Below are 27,090 nucleotides of genomic sequence, written 5' to 3'. Positions count from 1 at the left end.
GTGTCCCCAATGTAACCCACCCTACTGTCCCCAATGTAACTCATCCTAGTGTCCCCAATGTAACCTACCCTACTGTTCCCAATGTAACTCAACCTAGTGTCCCCAATGTAACCCACCCTACTGTCCCCAATGTAACCCACCCTACTGTCCCCAATGTAACCCACCCTACTGTCCCCAATGTAACTCATCCTAGTGTCTCCAATGTAACCCATCCTAGTGTCCCCAATGTAACCTTACCCTACTGTCCCCAATGTAACTCATCCTAGTGTCCCCAATGTAACTCATCCTAGTGTCCCCAATGTAACCCACCCTACTGTCCCCAATGTAACTCATCCTAGTGTCAACAATGTCACTCACCCTACTGTCCCCAATGTCACTCACCCTACTGTCCCCAATGTAACCCACCCTACTGTCCCCAATGTAACTCATCCTAGTGTCCCCAATGTCACTCACCCTACTGTCCCCAATGTCACTCATCCTAGTGTCCCCAATGTAACCCACCCTACTGTCCCCAATGTAACTCAACCTAGTGTCCCCAATGTAACTCAACCTAGTGTCCCCAATGTAACTCAACCTAGTGTCCCCAATGTAACCCACCCTAGTGTCCCCAATGTAACCCACCCTAGTGTCCCCAATGTAACTCATCCTAGTGTCCCCAATGTCACTCACCCTACTGTCCCCAATGTAACTCATCCTAGTGTCCCTAATGTAACTCATCCTAGTGTCCCCAATGTCACTCACCCTACTGTCCCCAATGTAACTCATCCTAGTGTCCCCAATGTAACTCATCCTACTGTCCCCAATGTAACCCACCCTACTGTCCCCAATGTAACTCATCCTACTGTCCCCAATGTAACCCACCCTACTGTCCCCAATGTAACTCATCCTAGTGTCCCTAATGTAACTCATCCTAGTGTCCCCAATGTCACTCACCCTACTGTCCCCAATGTAACTCATCCTAGTGTCCCCAATGTCACTCACCCTACTGTCCCCAATGTCACTCATCCTAGTGTCCCCAATTTAACTCATCCTAGTGTCCCCAATGTAACTCATCCTAGTGTCCCCAATGTAACCCACCCTACTGTCCCCAATGTAACTCATCCTAGTGTCCCCAATGTAACCCACCCTGGTGTCCCCAATGTAACCCACCCTAGTGTCCCCAATGTAACTACCCTACTGTCCCCAATGTAACCCACCCTAGTGTCCCCAATGTAACCCACCCTACTGTCCCCAATGTAACTCATCCTAATGTCCCCAATGTAACTCAACCTAGTGTCCCCAATGTAACTCAACCTAGTGTCTCCAATGTAACCCACCCTACTGTCCCCAATGTAACTCAACCTAATGTCCCCAATGTAACTCATCCTAGTGTCCCCAATGTAACTCATCCTAGTGTTCCCAATGTAACCCACCCTACTGTAACTCATGCTAGTGTCCCCAATGTAACCCACCCTACTGTCCCCAATGTAACTCAACCTACTGTCCCCAATGTAACTCAACCTAATGTCCCCAATGTAACTCATCCTAGTGTCCCCAATGTAACTCAACCTAGTGTCCCCAATGTAACTCATCCTAGTGTCCCCAATGTAACCCACCCTACTGTAACTCATGCTAGTGTCCCCAATGTAACCCACCCTATTGTCCCCAATGTAACTCAACCTAGTGTCCCCAATGTAACTCATCCTAGTGTCCCCAATGTAACTCATCCGAGTGTCCCCAATGTAACCCACCCTACTGTAACTCATGCTAGTGTCCCCAATGTAACCCACCCTACTGTCCCCAATGTAACTCAACCTAACATACGGACCCGTTTGGTTTAGAATTCAGAAATGGCCTCAAACAAAGGCTGTAACCACAGTCTGGTGAATATCTCAGTTCAAATTCAAGATTTCTTTTTTTTTTCAAGTTTCATGGTCGCCTTCTTTCTGACAGTTGAAAAAAATGCTGCCTGATTTCTTCGAGGAATACATTGCAGAATGAATACTGTTCAGGAGCCGCAGGGGGGTGAGCCCAGGATTTAACCCCCTCTGCTTATCACACCCTTCTGGCCCAATGCACACCACTGCCCATTTTAGTGTGGTAGCCACTCATCCCCTTCCAGGGGCCTTGTGGTAGCCACTCACCCCCCCTAGGGGCCTTGTGGTAGCCACTCATCCCCTCCCAGGGGCCTTGTGGTAGCCACTCATCCCCTCCCAGGGGCCTTGTGGTAGCCACTCATCCCCTCCCAGGGGCCTTGTGGTAGCCACTCATCCCCTCCCAGGGGCCTTGTGGTAGCCACTCATCCCCTCCCAGGGGCCTTGCTACACTCTGCAGCGGAGTCCATGATCCAGAGCTGCAACTGGGTTTGAACGTGCGACCTTGTACTTATGGGGTGAGATCCTTACACCTGAGCCACAGAGCGTCAAGCGTCAGATACTTCTCTTCGTAATAGACATTTCCAGTAACGTACAACAAATGAGGATCACACTCACAACCTAGTGGAGGAAGGCAGGGACTTAACCACAAACCCACTTACTTCTTCATATTTCATACACTTCTTTTTGTATGGTTGACGTTGAGAATTGTGAAAAGCACCAGAGGTAAGATCTGAGCCCACAACCTAGTGGATGGAAGGCAGGGACTTAACCCCTGAACCACAGACTTCAGTTCGCTGCATAAGATGCGTTGATACTACCCTATCTCTACTGACCATGAGGACAGGAGATACATTCAGTGGGTTGGAGATGAGTTGGGTTATTCATGTGTCTCGCCTTGAGCTCTGACTTTAGTAAGGTAGGAGGGATAGACTCACATAAACAGTCATACAGAGAGAGAGAGAGAGAAAAGCAATGAGAGAGAGAGAGAGAGAGAGAGGAGAAAAGCAACGAGAGAGAGAGAGAGTGAAGGAGAAAAGGAACGAGAGAGAGAGCGACGGAGAAAAGGAACGAGAGAGAGCGACGGAGAAAAGGAACGAAAGAGAGAGCGACGGAGAAAAGGACGAAGCGAGAGGGCTGACATGCCAAGTCTCATAACAGCAAGGGTTATGCTCTACATTATTGCATGTTACTGTCATCATATGCGTGAAATCTGAAAGTATACTTCAGCTGGTCTTCTTTCTCCCCCAGTCAGAGGAAATGTGGAATAAATGTTGAGCTCTCTGCTGTTATACATGGAGGCAAGTCTTGTGGAGAACTGGAATTCACAGCGAGCTGTCAATCACATGTATGGATCCTAAAGTTGTTCTTTACCACCAACTACTGTACAAGAGGTTAACTAAAGTAAGGTTAACTAAAGAAGGTTAACTAAAGTATGGTTAAATAAAGTATGGTTAAATAAAGTATGGTTAACTAAATAAGGTTAACTAAAGTAAGGTTAACTAAAGAAGGTTAAATAAAGTATGGTTAACTAAAGTAAGGTTAACTAAAGAAGGTTAAATAAAGTATGGTTAACTAAAGTAAGGTTAACTAAAGAAGGTTAAATAAAGTATGGTTAACTAAAGTAAGGTTAACTAAAGTAGGTTAACTAAAGTATGGTTAACTAAAGTAAGGTTAACTAAAGAAGGTTAAATAAAGTATGGTTAACTAAAGTAAGGTTAACTAAAGTAGGTTAACTAAAGTATGGTTAACTAAAGTAAGGTTAACTAAAGTAAGGTTAACTAAAGAAGGTTAAATAAAGTATGGTTAACTAAAGAAGGTTAAATAAAGTATGGTTAACTAAAGTAAGGTTAACTAAAGTAAGGTTAAATAAAGTATGGTTAACTAAAGTAAGGTTAACTAAAGAAGGTTAAATAAAGTATGGTTAACTAAAGTAAGGTTAACTAAAGAAGGTTAAATAAAGTATGGTTAACTAAAGTAAGGTTAACTAAAGAAGGTTAAATAAAGTATGGTTAACTAAAGTATGGTTAACTAAAGTAAGGTTAACTAAAGAAGGTTAAATAAAGTATGGTTAACTAAAGTAAGGTTAACTAAAGAAGGTTAAATAAAGTATGGTTAACTAAAGTAAGGTTAACTAAAGAAGGTTAAATAAAGTATGGTTAACTAAAGTAAGGTTAACTAAAGTAGGTTAAATAAAGTATGGTTAACTAAAGTAAGGTTAACTAAAGAAGGTTAAATAAAGTATGGTTAACTAAAGTAAGGTTAACTAAAGAAGCTTAAATAAAGTATGGTTAACTAAAGTAAGGTTAACTAAAGAAGGTTAAATAAAGTATGGTTAACTAAAGTAAGGTTAACTAAAGAAGGTTAAATAAAGTATGGTTAACTAAAGTAAGGTTAACTAAAGTAAGGTTAAATAAAGTATGGTTAACTAAAGTAAGGTTAACTAAAGAAGGTTAAATAAAGTATGGTTAACTAAAGTAAGGTTAACTAAAGAAGGTTAAATAAAGTATGGTTAACTAAAGTATGGTTAACTAAAGTAGGTTAACTAAAGTATGGTTAACTAAAGTAAGGTTAACTAAAGTAAGGTTAACTAAAGAAGGTTAAATAAAGTATGGTTAACTAAAGAAGGTTAAATAAAGTATGGTTAACTAAAGTAAGGTTAACTAAAGTAAGGTTAAATAAAGTATGGTTAACTAAAGTAAGGTTAACTAAAGAAGGTTAAATAAAGTATGGTTAACTAAAGTAAGGTTAACTAAAGAAGGTTAAATAAAGTATGGTTAACTAAAGTAAGGTTAACTAAAGAAGGTTAAATAAAGTATGGTTAACTAAAGTAAGGTTAACTAAAGTAAGGTTAACTAAAGTATGGTTAACTAAAGTATGGTTAACTAAAGTAAGGTTAACTAAAGTAAGGTTAACTAAAGAAGGTTAAATAAAGTATGGTTAACTAAAGAAGGTTAAATAAAGTATGGTTAACTAAAGTAAGGTTAACTAAAGTAAGGTTAAATAAAGTATGGTTAACTAAAGTAAGGTTAACTAAAGAAGGTTAAATAAAGTATGGTTAACTAAAGTAAGGTTAACTAAAGAAGGTTAAATAAAGTATGGTTAACTAAAGTAAGGTTAACTAAAGAAGGTTAAATAAAGTATGGTTAACTAAAGTAAGGTTAAGCTCTAGAGAAAGAGCCTTGGAGAAAGGGTTAGTGGTCAATCTGGAATTCAGCCTATATCTTAACAGGCTCTGAGGAGACATGGTCATGGGATGAAGCTTCCCCTAGGTACAGATCTAGGATCAGATCACCCTCCCAAAATCCTAACCTCATCTATTAGAAGGAAAAAACACAAATCTAAACTTAGATCAGTGTTTAAAGTCAACTTTATCCTACTTCAAGACAAGAGAAGGATTGAGACATGGACCTAAATAGCTGCATCTCTCCTAGAGTATCCTACAAGTCTTTACTTCCAACATTGCAGGAGGGAATTGATATGACTTGACACATAGGTGTTACTTCCCCTCACTTGGAGGGCACCTTGCACACACACACACACACACACACACACACACACACACACACACACACACACACACACACACACACACACACACACACACACACACACACACACACACACACACACACACACACACACACACACACACACACACACACACACACACACACACACACACACACACACACACACACACACACACACACACACACACACACACACACACACCTCCAGGTGGTTGCCAGCTCTCTGGGACACAGCCTGCAGGGAGAGAGGACCCAAGACCAGAGAGAGGGAGGGATAGATGAAGCAGAGAGGGGGAGAACATAAAGGAGGAGGAAGACAGAGGTGAAAGAGAGAATGAGGACTATGGTTAGAGGGAAGGATTTAGGAAGGGAGAGAATGAGGATCATGGGTGGGAGAGAGAGACAAGTAGGCAGGGAAAGGAAGAAGGGAGAGAGCAGGGATGAGAGGGAGAGAGGCAGAGAACAGGAATGAGAGAGAGAAAAGGAGGGAGGGAGGGAAAGGGGTTACAGTAGGATTCAGTCTTACGGTCCAAGACCTTCTGTATAATGAGCCAGCAGAGACAGCCAAGCTCATGGAGTTAGACACACACACACACACACACACACACACACACACACACACACACACACACACACACACACACACACACACACGGGAAGGAGAAGGCATACACTCATCCATTAATACAAACGGAGGGAAAGTTGTGAAGAAAGTCACACTCACAAGCATACACATACGCACACACACACACAGAGAGCCTAAAATAGGCATACTCACATACTACACACACACTCATTGACCCAAGCAGGAGAAAGGAAGGAAGAGGCACACACACTCGGAGAAAGTAAGAGGGAAAGAAACACACACACACAGAAGGGAGCCCTAAAGAAGCGGAGTGGCCTGGACTGAACCAACAGGCTCCTTCTCCCCTCTCTCTCTCTATCTCTCCATTTCCCTCTCTCTGTTCCCCATCTTTCTCTCTTCTCTCCTTTTATTTCTCTCTCTACCGCCTTCTCTCCCTCTCCTGCCCCCTCTTTCCCTTTCCCCTCCCTCTCCTACCCCTCTCTCGCTTTCTCTCTTCCCTGCCTCTCCTACCCCTTCCCCTCCCCCTCACTCCCTTCTCTCACTCTCTCCCCTCTAGTCTATCCCATTACCCCAGAGCCCTGGAATCAACTAGGGCCCCTGGAGAGTCTTGAAGAGCCTTAAAATCCTCAGCACATCCATTCACCATATAAGTGTTCCATTTCCATCCTGTCCACGCTAATTGTACCATCATTCAACTTTCTGCCTCCCCTTCTCTCTCTTTCCTCTCACTCTTGTCTTTCTTTGTCTGTCTCTTTTGTTCTCTCTCCTTTTCTCTTTCCCTTTTTCTTTAACCCTGTCTGTCTCTCTTGTTTTCTCTTTATCTCCTGCTCTCACCTTACCTTTTATTCAAACCGTTTCTCTCTCTCATGGAGAAAGTCTTTTGGAGACGAGGCATTACTGAAACTTACACAGAGAACAATGCGGTGGAAAATCCATCAATTCCTCTTTAAAGAAACTCATTTTTTACATGTCTTCACTTTGTGAATTCTGTTTCCATGTGTTAAAACCATCTTTATTCTATAGTTTATATTTGTTTATTTAACCTTATTTAGTTAACCTTACTCTAGTTCACCTTACTTTATTTAACCTTATTTAGTTAACCTTACTCTAGTTCACCTTACTTTATTTAACCTTATTTAGTTAACCTTACTTTATTTAACCTTATTTAGTTAACCTTACTCTAGTTAACCTTACTTTATTTAACCTTATTTAGTTAACCTTACTCTAGTTCACCTTACTTTATTTAACCTTATTTAGTTAACCTTACTCTAGTTCACCTTACTTTATTTAAACTTATTTAGTTAACCTTACTTTAGTTCACCTTACTTTATTTAACCTTACTCTAGTTCACCTTACTTTATTTAACCTTACTCTAGTTCACCTTACTTTATTTAACCTTATTTAGTTAACCTTACTCTAGTTCACCTTACTTTATTTAACCTTACTCTAGTTCACCTTACTTTATTTAACCTTATTTAGTTAACCTTACTTTAGTTCACCTTACTTTATTTAACCTTACTCTAGTTCACCTTACTTTATTTAACCTTATTTAGTTAACCTAATCAATCACCACCTTCCGGAGACACCTGAAACCCCACCTCTTTAAGGAATACCTGGGATAGGATAAAGTAATCCTTCTAACCCCCCCCCCCCCCCCCCCCCCTTAAAAGATTTAGATGTACTATTGTAAAGTGGTTGTTCCACTGGATATCATAAGGTGAATGCACCAATTTGTAAGTCGCTCTGGATAAGAGCGTCTGCTAAATGACTTAAATGTAATGTAATGTTAACCTTACTCTAGTTCACCTTACTTTATTTAACCTTACTTTAGTTCACCTTACTTTATTTAACCTTACTTTAGTTCCCTACACCTTACTTTATTTAACCTTACTTTACCGTTAACCTTACTTTATTTAACCTTATTTAGTTAAAACTTCTGATATTGGCAGAAAGCTTAAATTCTTGTTAATCTAACTGCACTGTCCAATTTACTGTAGCTAGTACAGTGAAAGAATACCATGCTATTGTTTGAGGAGAGTGCACAATTTTGAACATGAAAAGTTATTAATAAACAAATTAGGCACATTTGGGCAGTCTTGATAAAATATTTTGAACAGAAATGCAATGGGTCATTGGATCAGTCTAAAACGTTGCACATACACTGTTGCCATCTAGTGGCCAAGATCTAAACTGCACCTTGGCTGGAATAATACATTATGGCCTTTCTTTTGCATTTCAAAGATGGTACAAAAAAAATACAAAAGAACGGTTGTTTTTTTTTCCTTTGTATTATCTTCTACCAGATCTATTGTGTTATATTCTCCTACATTCCTTTCACATTTCCAAACGTCAAAGTGTTTCCTTTCAAACGCTACCAAGAATATGCATATCCTTGCTTCAGGGCCTGAGCTAATGGCTGTTAGATTTGGGTATGTCATTTTGGTTGAAAAATTGAAAAAAGGGGCGGATCCTTAACTTAGGTCAGAATTGGCCCCAAAGTGTCTTAAAGTGGGAGTGCTGATCTAGGATCAGGTCCTCCCAGTCTTATTCATTGTGATCTGAAAAGGCAAAACTGATCTGGAAGAAACAGAAAAAACACTCAAAAACAGAGTGAAACGGAGGTATTACCTGAACTTGTCCAATAACAAACCCTCATTTTCATTTTCCCTTGCAATGCATTTTGAAACGTTTTGCTGTGCTCTAATGAACACGACCCATGTGTATTTAATTCAGAAGTAGAGCTGTTTGACTGACTGGAGATTAGATCAGTATAGGATTCTACACAATTCTGTCTGACTACCTGATAAACTGATTAATGTTGAAGGGTTCCCAACATTTCATGTAATTAGATGGTGCCAATCTTTCCCATTGAAACAGCTTGTGGCGGGGGTCTAACATTATGCAGGCCAGGGGATTTCCACTTAGCCTGTTACTTCGGTTGTTGCTATCCTTAACATACAGTGCCTTGCAAAAGTATTCATCCCCCTTGGCGTTTTTCCTATTTTGTTGCATTACAACCTGTAATTTAAATTAATTTATATTTGGATTTCAAATAATAGACATACACAAAATAGCTGAAATTGTGAAGTGAAATGAAAAAAATTACTTATTTGGAAAAAAAAAAAAAAATGTAAAACAGAAAAGTGGTGCGTGCATATGTACACTGCTCAAAAAAATAAAGGGAACACTTAAACAACACAATGTAACTCCAAGTCAATCACACTTCTGTGAAATCAAACTGTCCACTTAGGAAGCAACACTGATTGACAATAAATTTCACATGCTGTTGTGCAAATGGAATAGACAACAGGTGGAAATTATAGGCAATTAGCAAGACACCCCCAATAAAGGAGTGGTTCTGCAGGTGGGGACCACAGACCACTTCTCAGTTCTTATGCTTCCTGGCTGATGTTTTGGTCACTTTTGAATGCTGGCGGTGCTTTCACTCTAGTGGTAGCATGAGACGGAGTCTACAACCCACACAAGTGGCTCAGGTAGTGCAGCTCATGAAGGATTGCACATCAATGCGAGCTGTGGCAAGAAGGTTTGCTGTGTCTGTCAGCGTAGTGTTCAGAGCATGGAGGCGCTACCAGGAGACAGGCCAGTACATCAGGAGACGTGGAGGAGGCCGTAGGAGGGCAACAACCCAGCAGCAGGACCGCTACCTCCGCCTTTGTGCAAGGAGGAGCAGATGGAGCACTGCCAGAGCCCTGCAAAATGACCTCCAGCAGGCCACAAATGTGCATGTGTCTGCTCAAACGGTCAGAAACAGACTCCATGAGGGTGGTATGAGGGCCCGACATCCACAGGTGGGGGTTGTGCTTACAGCCCAACACCGTGCAGGACGTTTGGCATTTGCCAGAGAACACCAAGATTGGCAAATTCGCCACTGGTGCCCTGTGCTCTTCACAGATGAAAGCAGGTTCACACTGAGCACGTGACAGAGTCTGGAGACGCCGTGGAGAACGTTCTGCTGCCTGCAACATCCTCCAGCATGACCGGTTTGGCAGTGGGTCAGTCATGGTGTGGGATGGCATTTCTTTGGGGGGCCGCACAGCCCTCCATGTGCTCGCCAGAGGTAGCCTGACTGCCATTAGGTACCGAGATGAGATCCTCAGACCCCTTGTGAGACCATATGCTGGTGCGGTTGGCCCTGGGTTCCTCCTAATGCAAGACAATGCTAGACCTCATGTGGCTGGAGTGTGTCAGCAGTTCCTGCAAGAGGAAGGCATTGATGCTATGGACTGGCCCGCCCGTTCCCCAGACCTGAATCCAATTGAGCATATCTGGGACATCATGTCTCGCTCCATCCACCAACGCCACGTTGCACCACAGACTGTCCAGGAGTTGGCGGATGCTTTAGTCCAGGTCTGGGAGGAGATCCCTCAGGAGACCATCCGCCACCTCATCAGGAGCATGCCCAGGTGTTGTAGGGAGGTCATACAGGCACGTGGAGGCCACACACACAATTGAGCCTCATTTTGACTTGTTTTAAGGACATTACATCAAAGTTGGATCAGCCTGTAGTGTGGTTTTCCACTTTAATTTTGAGTGTGACTCCAAATCCAGACCTCCATGGGTTGATAAATTGGATTTCCATTGATTATTTTTGTGTGATTTTGTTGTCAGCACATTCAACTATGTAAAGAAAAAAGTATTTAATAAGATTATTTCATTCATTCAGATCTAGGATGTGTTATTTTAGTGTTCCCTTTATTTTTTTGAGCAGTATATTCACCCCCTTTGCTATTAAGCCCCTAAATAAGATCTGGTGCATCCAATTACTTTCAGAAGTCACACATTTAGTTAAATAAAGTCCACCTGTGTGCAATCTAAGTGTCACATGATCTCAGTATATATACACCTGTTTTGAAAGGCCCCAGAGTCTGCAACACCACCAAGCAAGGGGCACCATGAAGACCAAGGAGCTCTCCAAACAGGTCAGGGACAAAGTTGTGGAGAAGTACAGATCAGGGTTGGGCTATAAAAAAAAATATCTGAAACTTTGAACATCCCACAGAGCACCATTAAATCCATTATTAAAAAATTTAAAGAATATGGCACCACAACAAACCTGCCAAGAGAGGGACGCCCACCAAACCTCACGAACCAGGCAAGAAGGGCATTAATCAGAGAGGCAACAAAGAGACCAAAGATAACCCTGAAGGAGCTGCAAAGCTCCAGAGCAGAGATTGGAGTATCTGTCCATAGGACCACTTTAAGCCGTACACTCCACAGAGCTGGGCTTTATGGAAGAGTAGCCTGAAAAAAGCCATTGCTTAAAGAAAAAAATAAGCAAACACGTTTGGTGTTTGCAAAAAGGCATGTGGGAGACTCCCCAAATATATGGAAGAAGGTCCTCTGATCAGATGAGACTAAAATGTAGCTTTTTGGCCATCAAGGAAAACGCTATGTCTGGAGCAAACCCAACACCTCTCATCACCCCGAGAACACCATCCCCACAGTGAAGCATAGAGGTGGCAACATCATGCTGTGGGGATATTTTTCATCGGCAGGGATTGGGAAACTGGTCAGAATTGATGGATGGCGCTAAATACAGGTATATTCTTAGGGAAACCTGTTTCAGTCTTCCAGAGATTTGAGACTGGGACGGAGGATCACCTTCTAGCAGGATAATGACCCTAAGCATACTGCTATAGCAACACTCGAGTGGTTTAAAGGGAAACATTTAAATGTCTTGGAATGGCCTAGTCAAAGCCCAGACCTCAATCCAATTGAGAATCTGTGGTGTCTTAAAGATTGCTGTACACCAGCAGAACCCATCCAACTTGAAGGAGCTGGAGCAGTTTTGCCTTGAAGAATGGGCAAAAATCCCAGTGGCTAGATGTGCCAAGCTAATAGAGACAAACCCCAAGAGACTTGCAGCTGTAAGGTGGCTCTACAAAGTGTTGACTTGGGGGGGGGGGGGGGGTGAATAGTTATGCACGCTCAAGTTCTGGTTTTTTTAAACTTATATCTTGTTTGTTTCACAATAAAAACATATTTTTCATCTTCAAAGTGGTAGGCATGTTGTGTAAATGAAATGCAAACCCCCCCAAAAGCAATTTCAATTCCAGGTTGTAAGGCAACAAAAAAGGAAAAATGCCAAGGGGGTGAATACTTTCGCAAGCCACTGTAAGCCCTTAACCCAGGTTAAAATACTAGCAATGTACTGTGTAAAAGGCTCTGTCGTGAAGTTTCCCCTAGGGACAGATCTAGGATCAGATTCCTCTCCCCCAGTCCTAACCTTAACCATTTAGTGGGGAAAATGCAAAACTGACCCAAGATCAGCATCTAGAGGGAACTTCACCCTATTCTGTGTAAAACTGTAGGCAAATAAAGATTGCACTTTATGAGTAACTGAGTCCAGGCCAAATCTAAAAGCAAAGCAAGCGATAAAGTGTGTTAGTAGAGGTAGGCTATTAGGTGCTTATGGGCTCATCTGTTAGGGGAAGAGGTGTGTTGGAGCAAACCATACGTTACTGTTAAGCTCAGAGGCCCCATACACACCGAGGTTGCATAACACATTTGACAATGGAAGGGATGCAATGGATATTTTAGTGATACAGCGCAGTTTGCCTGCAAAAAACCTTTTACACAATTGTGTATATCGCCACAGCGGTTGGAATTTTGTAGAGAAAAACTCTAGGATGTATTATCGCCGCTACGTCAGATGTGTTATGGACCATGTGTATACAAGGCCCAGAGGTTGCGGGAGGACACCCCGACATTTGAGTGAAACCAATTCATATCAGGGCAACAGACTGCCAAGCGTTTTTAGATGACAAGAGCAACATTCATGGTTTTTCTCTGTGCCACCATGTTTTGGGCTAAGTAAGCCCTTGGCAGAGACGGTCATCTTGTTTACGAAATGGTTTTACGAGCAAATTGAAGAAAAGCTCCATCAGTACTGTAGCTTCTGTTCAGGCCAGGGTCGCTCTGAAGTGAGAAAGACAGGTAGGTACTGCCTCTTGATGATCCGTGAAGCTTTATTCAGTACGTTAGAGATTTGATCTGGATTAGATTCCTGATCTGATATGCTTCATTGGTTTTCAAACAATATTATGTTTTCTAGGAGGTTGCATTTACCATTCTATGCATACATGTTGTCCAGAGTTGCACACCGTGTGTGTGTGTGTGTGTGTGTGTGTGTGTAAAGGTTCAATGGTGTGTGCATGTGGTTCACTGGTGTGTGTTTGTGTAGGTTCAATATTTTGTGTGTATGTGTGTGTATGTAATACCTGGCAGCTTGTGACATAATATGGTACAAGCACCCTGTATTCCTCCGTCCAGGTGGGGCCCCTGTCAGCGCTCCCTTCATTAATCCATCATCCCTCCCTCCATCCTTTCATCCCTCATTCCACATCAGCGGTCAGGGTCAGGGGTCAGGTTATAGCAAGGCTGTGTTGGAGAACTTACCTGCCCCCTACTTCTCTCTTCCCATATTGAGAGGGGGGGAGAGGAGAGAGAGGGGAGAGGAGAGGGGGGAGAAGGAGAGAGGGAGAGAGATTGGGAGAGAAGGAGAGGATACTCAAATGTACGAGATTGGGTGATGCAGGCAAGTCTCTTACAAGCAACATTTTGTTGATAAGATTTGATAGATACAGCAGGCAGGTTGGATACGAGGTCAATAAACTTCCATTCAACACAGACTTCTACTATTATAAGAAGTTTATTCATGGTCGTACAGTATATACACAATACAGTATATTTACACTGAAGAGGATTTGAACATATTACACCATAAATTAACACCATCTCACTCACACAGCAGTGAAGTTAGCAAACCCTCCCATGTTGGTATCAACACACTGGATGTCCCAAATGGAACCCTATTCAGTGCACTACTTTTGACCAGGGCCCATAGTGCACTATGAAGGGAATAGGGTGCCATTTGGGATGCAGCCTCAATACACAATATAGTACTGGCAACTTCAAGCGCCAACACTTGAAGTAAAACTGATGGGCATCAAACCGAAGGGCAAAATCCTACACATAGGTAACCCTGACTTTTGTGTTACATGCACAAGTCAGAGTTTAGCCCAGTAGCAGAAAATGTTTAAAATCTAATGAACATCTGAGCTAGTATGAGAGATTGGTATAGGAGAGAGTGTCATTGGTTTAGAGACAGTCCCAGTCGCTATAATGAGACCTTTCTGCTGTGTCCTTGGTCTGTTGGGAGAAGGAACTGCTTACGGTGTTGTTTACTCATATCACTCACACACACACACACACACACACACACACACACACACACACACACACACACACACACACACACACACACACCACACACACACACACACACACACACACACACACACACACACACACACACACACACACACACACACACGACCCAGTTGAGTGTTACGTTCCACTGTCCTGTGAAGTGAGTACTCTGTCAGTGTTCAGTAGATCTGGGACACGTGTCTTTATGGCCCGTTTTGTCCTACCATCCGTTTTAGGGTTGCAGAACTCCAGTAACCTTCCCAAAATCCCCAGGTTTTCCAGAAATCGTGGTTGGTAGATTCTGGATTTCCTGCTTAATCCCTCCTGATTTCGGGAGTCTTCCAACTAGATTTCTGGAAAACCTGGTAATTTTGGTAGTTACCGGAAAATTGCAACCCTAGTCCCTTCTATCTTCATCCTCAGCTCAGGTTTAACTGGTAGTCAATCCATCTTAGTGATGCTCCAGAGGGGGAAGTGTGGGGTGTGTTGGGGGCACACAGGGGCTTTTGACCTGGTCCCTGGGGGTTTGGGCCCAAGATATGACAGGATGAGGCATCCTTCCCCCCCTTCCCTGAGTCTCCTCTCAACATATCCCAATCGCTCCTGTCCTGTCCTCTCTTTTGCTTCACCATCTTCCTCACCCCTCCTCTCCTCTCCTCACCCCTCCTCTCCACGTCACTCTGATGTCAGGGCTCCGCGGCCCCCTGCTCTGAACACTGGGGGCCTGTGAATGTGTACTCCCCCTGGCCGAGGTCTCTCGACACACTCTCTCTATCTCTCCCTCTCCTCTCTCTCTCGCTCTCTCTCTCCCACAGAGAGCTATGATTCTGTGACTGCTAGCCCCTGCCTGGGACAGTGCGGCCGGTGCCGTACAACGGCTACCTTCTTTTCCTCATGCTAGTCTCCAGCCTCCCCAGCTCCTCGTAGGACTGGTAGAAGACATCTAGCTCACGGGGGCCCCAGCCCCGCCAGACACACAGGCACCAGGCCCTATTTTCGTTGCGAAAGCCACACACAACCGTGTCCTTTGCCACCAGTGCGGCCTCCTCCAGGGTCCTGAGAGAGAGAGAGAGAGGGGGGGGGGGTAAAGAGCGAGAGAGAGGGAGGAAGAGAGAGAGGGGGAAGAGGGATAGAAAGAGAGAAGGGTGAGATATGGAGGAGGGAAAGAGAGAGTTAAACATTGAAATGAGTATGTGTGGATTCTTCCTAGAAGTAGCCATGCTTTACTGAGAAGAGGTTCCCTGGAAGGCTACTGAGGAGTACACACAACACGCTGTTTACATAGGATTTATACCTCCAGGTAGGAGGTGCCCTTAGGCACACATCTAGGATGAACTTACCTTCCCTAAAACCTGACTTTAACTCTAAATCTTAGATCAGGGTTTAAAGAGCCATCGACAGGTTAATACATACTTTCCAGAAATGACACAAACAGGTAAATCATACCTCATCGCACTCCTGATTTATGTAGGACATGACACAAACACTCTGGGAAGAGGGAAGGCTTCCAAATAGCTTGTTGCCGTGTTGCGTGCTTAACCATGCATCATATACACACCCCCATATTATCTTCCTGCCACTGTTGTTTCATGTGTTGTAGCTCACCAAGACTACCATCATCCTCTCTGGTATGCACTGCAATCTACAACACTGATGGTTACATGTAATCTACAACACTGATGGTTCCATACAATCTACAACACTGATGGTTACATGTAATCTACAACACTGATGGTTACATGCAATCTACAACACTGATGGTTCCATGTAATCTACAACACTGATGGTTCCATACAATCTACAACACTGATGGTTCCATGTAATCTACAACACTGATGGTTCCATGTAATCTACAACACTGATGGTTCCATGTAATCTACAACACTGATGGTTCCATACAATCTACAACACTGATGGTTCCATGTAATCTACAACACTGATGGTTCCATGTAATCTACAACACTGATGGTTCCATGTAATCTACAACACTGATGGTTCCATGTAATCTACAACACTGATGGTTCCATGTAATCTACAACACTGATGGTTCCATGTAATCTACAACACTGATGGTTCCATGTAATCTACAACACTGATGGTTCCATGTAATCTACAACACTGATGGTTCCATGCAATCTACAACACTGATGGTTCCATGTAATCTACAACACTGATGGTTGCATACAATCTACAACACTGATGGTTCCATGTAATCTACAACACTGATGGTTCCATGTAATCTACAACACTGATGGTTCCATGTAATCTACAACACTGATGGTTACATGTAATCTACAACACTGATGGTTCCATGCAATCTACAACACTGATGGTTCCATGTAATCTACAACACTGATGGTTCCATGTAATCTACAACACTGATGGTTCCATGTAATCTACAACACTGATGGTTCCATGTAATCTACAACACTGATGGTTCCATGTAATCTACAACACTGATGGTTCCATGTAATCTACAACACTGATGGTTCCATGTAATCTACAACACTGATGGTTCCATGTAATCTACAACACTGATGGTTCCATGTAATCTACAACACTGATGGTTCCATGTAATCTACAACACTGATGGTTCCATGTAATCTACAACACTGATGGTTCCATGTAATCTACAACACTGATGGTTCCATGTAATCTACAACACTGATGGTTCCATGTAATCTACAACACTGATGGTTCCATGTAATCTACAACACTGATGGTTCCATGTAATCTACAACACTGATGGTTCCATGTAATCTACAACACTGATGGTTCCATGTAATCTACAACACTGATGGTTACAAACATAGGTGAGCATAAGACCACTATGGGGTAAAGGTATTTTGTATTGAAATATATTTTCCCCCCTGTCACACACACACACACACAACTGCACGCAAGCACACACGCACCCAGAAAAGTCTCACTTAGACAGAACAGTCATTTGTTAGCGGTGTCGCCATAGAAAATGAAGACTTTCCTGCCCTATAAAGCCTTTATAAGTTGTAGTTTGTTTCAAATGGGATGAAATTGATAAACAGAGACCGTGTTTGATAGCATTACATATGTGGTGCATTGTGGGTAGTTGTGACTGATTGATCTACAAATCATAATGACTAGTTATTTAGGATGCAAGGTGATTTGTAGATTTGACTGACTGATCTACAAATCCCCTTGCATCCTAAATAACTAGTCATTATGATTTGTAGATCAGTCAGTCAGTCTACAGTCGATGTGAAACAAGCCCAGAATCTCCAGCGTGTTTCTCACAGCCTTTCCTGTCTTCCTGCGACCCTATGGCCTGACCTCAACCTGTCCCTGGTGCTACTAGTCTAAACGGGATCTGACATCCCCCTATTGAAGTTGAAATTTAAATGGTTAAGGTAAGGGTTAATGTTATTGTTAAAGTTAGGGTTTGGGTAGGGGTTAAGGTTAGGGATGTCCAAAGGATCCCAGATAGCACTAACCCCCTGACAACCACTGCTTATTAAGGACCTCGGCTTTGGGTGGCCCTTTCATTGCCTGCTGCTAAAACCTCACGCACGCACACTGACACACGTACACGCATGCACTTTAGACAGAAGTCCTCTTTTGCTGTAGCTAAAACAGCTGCTGGGACGTTTATAGGAATAATTACAGAGTGGGGAAAAACCCCGTTAAGCACATGATGAGGGATCTCTGCTGGGTCTTTATTGAAGCTGAATCAGCAAATTAATCTCCAGCTCCTTTTCTTGCTGTGCCAGAAAGTGTGTACGTCCCAAATTGCACCTTATTCCCTATGTAGTGCAATACTTTTGACCAGGGCACTACATAGGGAACAGGGTGCTACTACATATGGACTAGGGTTCCATTTGGGATGTAGCCAGACAGTTCTGCTGGCCTACTTTGCTACAGCAGATAAAGAGGTCCCACACTCCACAGGTCTGGAATGAGGCCTGTTTTTCACTGTTCTGCTGGCCTACTTTGCTACAGCAGATAAAGAGGTCCCACACTCCACAGGTCTGGAATGAGGCCTGTTTTTCACTGTTAACACCATGGCTGGATCCCAAATGGAACCCCATGCCCTACATAGGGCCCATAGGTGTTCTGGTCAAAAGTAGTGCACTCTATAGAGCAAAGGGTGCCATTTGGGATGCATCCCATGGCTTGGACGGGGCAATGTGCCGGTGTTACGGTAGAAAGACATTGCCCTGTATTAAAATTCTAAATCAAATAGCTAAATGATCCTTGGTATGCCCTTCTTAAAACAATTCCATATAGCTTATTAGAACCCCCACCCCCTCTTCCCCCGGCTTAGACAGGGCTTAGACTGTAATGGGTTAATCAACGGAGCACTTTCCCACACAGTTTTGTTGGATGTTATAATTGAATTGCGGATACTTTGGGTGGTGCAATCTATTTGAAAGTGACTATAGTTTACAGCAGGTGTCTTCAACTGCACTCCTGGAGCATGGAGGGTTGCTGTTCTGCTTCCCGGACAATGGCGAAGGTGCAAAAAAGATTGAAGAACTCCGATATGACATCATCGTTTGAGCACTATCCAGGCTTTAAACTACGGCGCGCGACATGGTTCAATATAAATCAGCACAATCTACTTTTTCATTTTTTTCAAATTGACGCTGTCTTTGGAGCTAGAATTGGGATCATGTATACTGTGCTAATGACGACACAAAAAAAGAGCAATGGAAAGCATTGTACAATACCGCAAAATCACCAAATGAGGCATTTATGGTAAGTACATGGGGGTAATTCTACACCTTTGTCATTAAGGCCATGGACCGGCCAGACAGGACACACAGCCACACAACTGGCTTCCCAGCTCTAGATCAGTTCTATATCTCACACTATCGTGCCGAGCACAATGGAAGTGTGCTGGCTCAGACAGTCTTTTCCAGCACGGTTACAGCTACTATGGTGGATACGTAACCAGGCCAGCCCAGTACGGCTCTGCTCGGCAGGGTGTAAAGGCTATTACTGAAGGAGAAGCTGTAGACAACAGACACTGTGGCCCTCGAAGGCTAGGAATGGGATACCTGCTTTAGAGCATCAACCCATACGGTAGCCTCTACAATTGGGTACTTCCTATGGATCCCAAAGGAAATACCATTTAGGCCAGTGATGCTCAACCCTATTCCTGGAGATCTACCGTCCTGTAGGTTTTCAGTCCAACCCTAACCTGACATACCTGATTCAGCTAGTTAAGGTCTTGGTAAGCAGCTAATAACCTGTTGGGGCTAGGGGGCAGTATTGACACGGCCGGATAAAAAACGTACCCGATTTAATCTGGTTACTACTCCTGCCCAGTAACTAGAATATGCATATAATTATTGGCTTTGGATAGAAAACACCCTAAAGTTTCTAAAACTGTTTGAATGGTGTCTGTGAGTATAACAGAACTCATATGGCAGGCAAAAACCTGAGAAGATTCCAAACAGGAAGCGCCCTCTCTGACAAGTTGTTGTTCATCTTGGCTCTTTTTATTGAAGACTGAGGATCTTTGCCGTAACGTGACACTTCCTACGGCTCCCATAGGCTCTCAGAACCCGGGAAAAAGCTGAATGATATCGAGGCAGCCTCTGGCTGAAACACATTATCGCGTTTGGATAGTGGCTGGTCAGAGTACTCTGAGACTCACGCTCATGCACGAGGGCACGAGATGTATTTATTTTCTCTCTCTTTGTACGTATACAGGCTTTCCCGGTTGGAATATTATAGCTTTTTTGCGAGAAAAATGGCATAAAAATAGATTTTAAACAGCGGTTGACATGCTTCGAAGTACGGTAATGGAATATTTAGAAAATTTTTGTCACGAAATGCGCCATGCTCGTCACCCTTATTTACCCTTTCGGATAGTGTCTTGAACGCACAAACAAAACGCCGCTATTTGGATATAACAATGGATTATTTGGGACCAAACCAACATTTGTTATTGAAGTAGAAGTCCTGGGAGTGCCTTCTGACGAAGAACAGCAAAGGTAATAACATTTTTCTTATAGTAAATCTGACTTTGGTGAGTGCTAAACTTGCTGGGTGTCTAAATAGCTAGCCCTGTGATGCCGGGCTATCTACTGAGAATATTGCAAAATGTGCTTTCACCGAAAAGGTATTTTAAAATCGGACATATCGAGTGCATAGAGGAGTTCTGTATCTATAATTCTTAAAATATTTGTTATGTTTTTTGTGAACGTTTATCGTGAGTAATTTAGTAAATTCACTGGCAGTGTTTGGTGGGAATGCTAGTCACATGCTAATGTAAAAAGCTGTTTTTTGATATAAATATGAACTTGATTGAACAAAACATGCATGTATTGTATAACATAATGTCCTAGGGTTGTCATCTGATGAAGATCATCAAAGGTTAGTGCTGCATTTAGCTGTGGTTTGGGTTTATGTGACATTATATGCTAGCTTGAAAAATGGGTGTCTGATTATTTCTGGCTGGGTACTCTGCTGACATAATCTAATGTTTTGCTTTCGTTGTAAAGCCTTTTTGAAATCGGACAGTGTGGTTAGATTAACGAGAGTCTTGTCTTTAAAATGGTGTAAAATAGTCATATGTTTGAAAAATTGAAGTTTTTGCATTTTTGAGGTATTTGAATATCGCGCAAGCGTCCCACCTTGCCCATAGAAGATAAACTAAGGTGTGCTAAATAATGGTTGGACTGAAACCCTGCAGGACGGTAGAGGTCCAAGAAGGCAGCCCTGACCTAGCCTATCAGAGGGCAAGGGAGGGCTATTACCATATTCACAAAACCTATCTACACTTCTCAGATTTAAAAGCATTGTCTAGGGGGTGGGGCTAGGAGTGGATTTGTAACTGGCTGATCCATCAGCATGGTGGAAGATGATTGGACAGAGTCTACACACCTCACTGGCTATCAAAAATAATGGATGCATCTCAAACTGTCCCTTTAGACTATTGAGAAACAGCCTTCCTGACAGGATATGACCTCACCCGTAGGAGGAAGTTCCAGGGGGGCAGAGCACAGCGATGACACGCCCCCTGAGCTGTCCTGTCTGCCGCTGGACCTCGATCACCATCACGTCACCACCGCTCCTGGAACACAACACAGTAGTGACTAAAGATCTGTCGTTGGCAGAGTCTAATAGGTCGTGTTTCAGTGGGGCTGACCACATAGATTATACTCATAGATTCTAATTATACTCTGATTCAAATCACTTCTTGCTGATTCGAGTATTGGCTCAATAATGACAAAGAAGCCCACAACGTGTCTGCTGCAGAGGGACAAGACAAAGCCATGATAAAATATATTGGCTCACCATTTACTAGAAAGTTAGATAGAGAACAAGCTATAGCTGACTAGCACTACAACTAACGTTAGCAATCATGGTTACTTTGCTCATTTTTTATTTTTATGTTTGACATACTGGTTTATTTGAATACTATTTTGTAAATGACAAACCTTATTCAAAACTCTAAATTGTGATTTGAGGACAGACCTAAGTTCCATCTGTTGGCATATTTCCACCATTAGACTTTACCCATGTTTGGCCTAAAGACATAGACCTTAGTGTTTCACCCTCTGAAGCCTGGCCCAAAACAAGTCTACTCTGGGCCAGAAAAAGACCCTGACCTGGCACCAGACTGGGCCATTTGGGCCTTTTCTAAAAAACATTTTCCTTCACAAAAGGAACCGTTCAGATATTTCAGTGGGTGTTGATTCTGCTCTTCACAAGTGTTCAGTGTCAGCCCGAGCTATGGAAACACAACTTCCCCTAAATAACAACTAGTGCTTACATCCAAAACAGATTGGAGTAGGACCAGACAGACCAGATAAAAATGTGTTGCAATATCAGATCTCACAACGCCTGGAGGAGTGTTAACGTCTCAGGAACCACCTAAATATGGTAGAGCAATCTTTTCTTGACTGCAAAAAAATAGGACTTGGAACCCGACCCCTAAGTCTGTTGTATGACAGTGTGACATGCTGGGTTTGTGTGTGTACCATTGTGGGTACCTGGGGATCCAAAGGGTTCCATTGACAGCCAGCACAGTGAGGGCCTGCAGGTGGGGGGGAGTGGTGGTAAAGGTTGTGGTGGGGTCAGAGTTCACCACAGGGTCAGGATCGTCTGGGTGGTCCTGAGACCTCTCTTCCTCCTCATTGGAAAAAGGCAAACTGCTGGAACTAGCCAATGAGCTGAGCGCGCAGGAACTGGATCTGTCCAATCCCAGCGGCTCTGACAAGGGGCCGGATCGGTCAAATCCCAGCGAAGGGGTGGAGTCAGAGGACATGGAGCAGTAGTCCGTCAGCGAATCCTGGTGCTGGATGATCTGAGTCCCCGCTTCCTCGCTGTAGATCAGCGTCACTTTGCCGTTAGGACACTCGTCCTCCTCCTCCTCATCTAGACTCTTCCTCTTTGAGTCAAAGTCAGGACTAGTAGCCATGGTAACCCCTGCAGGTCGCTGTACAGTGAACACGTCCCGGAGAGGGTTGGCGTCTCCACAGCTGGAATGACGAAATGACATTTGTATTATGTGTATGTATTGGTCACATGGTCTGTTGCATAGTGAAATTGTGTCTTGGCTGTGTATTTGTATTTATTATGGATCCCCATTAGCTGCTGACTCTTCCTGGGGTCCAACAAAAATGATGGCAGTTTATACAATTTTAAAAACATGACAATACATTTCACAGATTTCACAGCACACTGTGTGCCCTCAGCCCCCTACTCCACCACTAGCACATATCTACAGTTCTAAATCCATGTGTCTATAGTGCATATTTTATCGTGTGTGTAAGCATGTGTCTGTGGCTATGTTTATGTTGCTTCACAGTCCCCGCTGTTCCATAAGGTATATGTGTATCTGTTTTTTTTTTTAATCAAGTTACTTGATGTGGAATAGAGTTCCATGTAGTCATGGCTCTGTGTAGTACTGTGCACCTCCCATAGTCTGTTCTGGACTTGGGGACTGTGAAGAGACCTCTTGTGGCATGTCCTGTGGGGTATGCATGGGTGTCCGAGCTGTGTGCCAGTAGTTTAGACAGACCGCTTGGAGCATTCAACATGTTCATACCTCTCATAAATACAAGTAATGATGAAGTCAATCTCTCCTCCACTTTGAGCCAGGAGAGATTGACATGCATATTATTAATATTAGCTCTCTGTGTACATCCAAGGGCTAGCCGTGCTGCCCTGTTCTGAGCCAATTGCAATTTTCCTAAGTCCCTCTTTGTGACACCTAACCACATGACTGAACAGTAGTCCAGGTGCAACAACACTAGGGCCTCTAGGACCTACCTTGTTGATAGTGCTGTTAAGGTCTCCATCTTAGCTACGGTTGTATCAATATGTTTTGACCATGACAATGACAATCCAGTAATAGTATTAGTTTAGTCCCCCCAACTTGCTCAATTTCCACATTATGTATTACAAGGTTTAGTTGAGGTTTAGTGAATGATTTGTCCCAAATACAATGCCTTTAATTTTAGAAATATTTACGACTAACTTATTCCTTGCCAACCACTCTGAAACTAATAGCTGACATGTGTAGTGTTGATTCATCCACATACATAGACACACTGGCTTTACTCATGTCATTAGTAAAGATTGAAAAAAGTAAGGGCCCTAGACAGCTGCCTTGGGGAATTCCTGATTCTACCTAGAATATGTTGGAGGCTTCCATTAAAGAACACCCTCTGTGTTCTGTTAGACAGGTAACTCTTTATCCACAATATAGCAGGGGGTGTAAAGCTATAACACATAACATTTTCCAGCAGCAGACTATGATCGATAATGCACTGAAGTCTAACAAAACAGCCCCCCCAATCTTTTTATCATCAATTTCTCTCAGCCAATCATCAGTCATTTGTGTAAGTGCTGTGCTTGTTGAATGTCCTTCCCTATAAGCATACTGAAAGTGTGTTGTCAATTAGTTTACTGTAAAATAGCATTATATCTGGTCAAACACAATTTTTTCCAAAAGTTTACTAAGGGTTGGTAACGGGCTGTTTGGTCGGCTTTTTGAGCCAGTATTCTTAGATAGTAAAGCCCCCTATACATGACTTTTGCTTCCCTCCAAGCCTGGGGGCACACCGTTTCTAGTAGGGATAAATTGAAAATATAGTAAATAGGAGGGGCAATATCGTCCGCTATTATCCTCAGTACTTTTCCATCCAAGTTATCAGACCCTGGTGGGTTGTCATTGTTGATAGACAATAATAATTATTTCACCTCTTCCACACTCACTTTATGGAATCCAAAATAACAATGCTGGTCTTTTTCATAATTTGGTTAGATATACTTGGATGTGAAGTGTCAGCGTTTGTTGCTGGAATGTCATGCCTAAATTTGCTAATCTTGCCAATTAAAAAATGATTAAAGTAGTTGGCAATATCAGTTGGTTTTGTGATGAATGAGCCATCTGATTGAATGAATGATGGAGCTGAGTTTGCCTTAATTCCCAAAATATAATTTAAGGTGATCCAAAGCTTTTCACTATCATTCTTTGTCATTTATCTTTGTTTCATAGTGTAGTTTCTTCTTCTTTTTATTTCCTAAGTCCCTTTTTAGTTAGTATATTAGTTAGTATAGTATACTATAGAATATTAGTATAGTTGGTTAACTACACAAGACATTGGTTTTATGGGCCATGGTGTTCTAAAGTCAAGTTTGAATATCTTTCCTATCAGTCAAAGCCCTCTCCAGTCACCATCACCACTCACTCACCCAATCTACCACCAGCGTATCCTATAGCTGTGTTCTACCTACCACCAGCGTATCTTATAGCTGTGTCCTACCTACCACCAGCGTATCTTATAGCTGTGTCCTACATACCACCAGCGTATCTTATAGCTGTGTCCTACCTACCACCAGCGTATCCTATAACTGTGTTCTACCTACCACCAGCGTATCCTATAGCTGTGTCCTACCTACCACCAGCGTATCCTATAGCTGTGTCCTACCTACCACCAGCGTATCTTATAGCTGTGTCCTACCTACCACCAGCGTATCCTATAGCTGTGTTCTACCTACCACCAGCGTATCTTATAGCTGTGTTCTACCTACCACCAGCGTATCTTATAGCTGTGTCCTACCTACCACCAGCGTATCTTATAGCTGTGTCCTACCTACCACCAGCGTATCCTATAGCTGTGTCCTACCTACCACCAGCGTATCCTATAGCTGTGTCCTACCTACCACCAGCGTATCTTATAGCTGTGTCCTACCTACCACCAGCGTATCTTATAGCTGTGTCCTACCTACCACCAGCGTATCTTATAGCTGTGTCCTACATACCACCAGCGTATCTTATAGCTGTGTCCTACCTACCACCAGCGTATCCTATAGCTGTGTCCTACCTACCACCAGCGTATCCTATAACTGTGTTCTACCTACCACCAGCGTATCCTATAGCTGTGTCCTACCTACCACCAGCGTATCTTATAGCTGTGTCCTACCTACCACCAGCGTATCCTATAACTGTGTCCTACCTACCACCAGCGTATCCTATAGCTGTGTTCTACCTACCACCAGCGTATCTTATAGCTGTGTCCTACCTACCACCAGCGTATCTTATAGCTGTGTCCTACCTACCACCAGCGTATCTTATAGCTGTGTCCTACCTACCACCAGCGTATCTTATAGCTGTGTCCTACCTACCACCAGCGTATCCTATAACTGTGTTCTACCTACCACCAGCGTATCCTATAGCTGTGTCCTACCTACCACCAGCGTATCCTATAGCTGTGTCCTACCTACCACCAGCGTATCCTATAGCTGTGTTCTACCTACCACCAGCGTATCCTATAGCTGTGTCCTACCTACCACCAGCGTATCCTATAGCTGTGTCCTACCTACCACCAGCGTATCCTATAACTGTGTTCTACCTACCACCAGCGTATCTTATAGCTGTGTCCTACCTACCACCAGCGTATCCTATAACTGTGTCCTACCTACCACCAGCGTATCCTATAGCTGTGTCCTACCTACCACCAGCGTATCCTATAGCTGTGTTCTACCCATTAGTGTAACACTACCTCACCCCACCCACTCACGTCTCACACACCTGTACGTGGCACAGAGCTGGTAGGTGGCAGCGTGGTACATCTGCAGGGTGTTGGTGTGGTCGTCCAGGGTCCACACCACCTCATCCCCCCACAGACAGGGGCTGGAGGCCAGGGCCTGTATGGAGGATGGTGGGTCGTAGGGGTCCAGACGACGTACCGCCTGGAGGGTCCGGCAGTCAATCACCAGCAGGCCTGGACCATGGGAGTACCACAGCTGGGAGGAAGAGCAAGGTGGAGATAAGATTTACACTTTATGATAACCATTTATATTACCAGAGTTTAACACAGTAACATTGTAATGAGGTTACCGGTATTTCACTACTGTATACAATTATTTACTATTTCATCATTTGACCTTGTGGTATACAGGTATATTGAAATATATCAGAATATCTAGATAGATAGATGAATAGATACATTTCGATATATCGGCATATCATGGTATGCTGATATATCTATTCCAACCTGGGATCCACTGTGGACCAGGACCATGCTCCTGACTGGGTAGGGTCTCTGTCTGGGGTCAGAGTCCTCCATCCCAAACATGGTCGTATTGAGGGTGTGAGAACACAGGTAGGTCTCTCCTTCTACAGGCATGTCATCCATTAGGGAGTACACTGCCACCAGACCGTCTGACATCCCCATGAAGACACACGCCTGGGTCTGCATGGGTGGGAGGAGACCAGAATGTTAGGTTGGGGGGGTGTATATGGAGTGGAGAGTGGTTGAAGGGACATAGAGAGAGAGAGAGACAGAGATAGTCAAGATATCAACAACACATCCAAACCTTGATAAAGACTGAAGACTAGATGAAAAGCATGAAAACATTCTTGTTGCCAAGTTAAAATAGAGAG

The 27,090-nt window shown here is 43.2% G+C and overlaps 1 protein-coding gene across 1 annotated transcript in view; it reads right to left on the bottom strand.

The window, feature by feature from the left end:
* Positions 1-13,625: 13,625 nt before the first annotated feature.
* Positions 13,626-27,090, bottom strand: part of lrrk1 (leucine-rich repeat kinase 1) — a 174,732-nt gene continuing 161,267 nt past the window's right edge. The window contains exons 34-38 of the mRNA XM_082969697.1: positions 26,702-26,899; positions 26,236-26,450; positions 22,187-22,675; positions 21,163-21,264; positions 13,626-15,260 (exon numbers count right to left, since the gene is read on the bottom strand). Coding sequence (XP_082825823.1) covers positions 15,083-15,260; positions 21,163-21,264; positions 22,187-22,675; positions 26,236-26,450; positions 26,702-26,899 — 1,182 coding nt within the window. The 3' untranslated portion in view covers positions 13,626-15,082. The remainder of the gene's footprint in view (positions 15,261-21,162; positions 21,265-22,186; positions 22,676-26,235; positions 26,451-26,701; positions 26,900-27,090) is intronic.

This window comes from Salmo salar, chromosome 26 (genome assembly GCF_965601325.2).
Source record: "Salmo salar chromosome 26, fSalSal1, whole genome shotgun sequence".
NCBI classification, from domain to species: Eukaryota; Metazoa; Chordata; class Actinopteri; order Salmoniformes; family Salmonidae; genus Salmo; species Salmo salar.
This window is presented reverse-complemented; position numbering and strand designations above follow the sequence as displayed.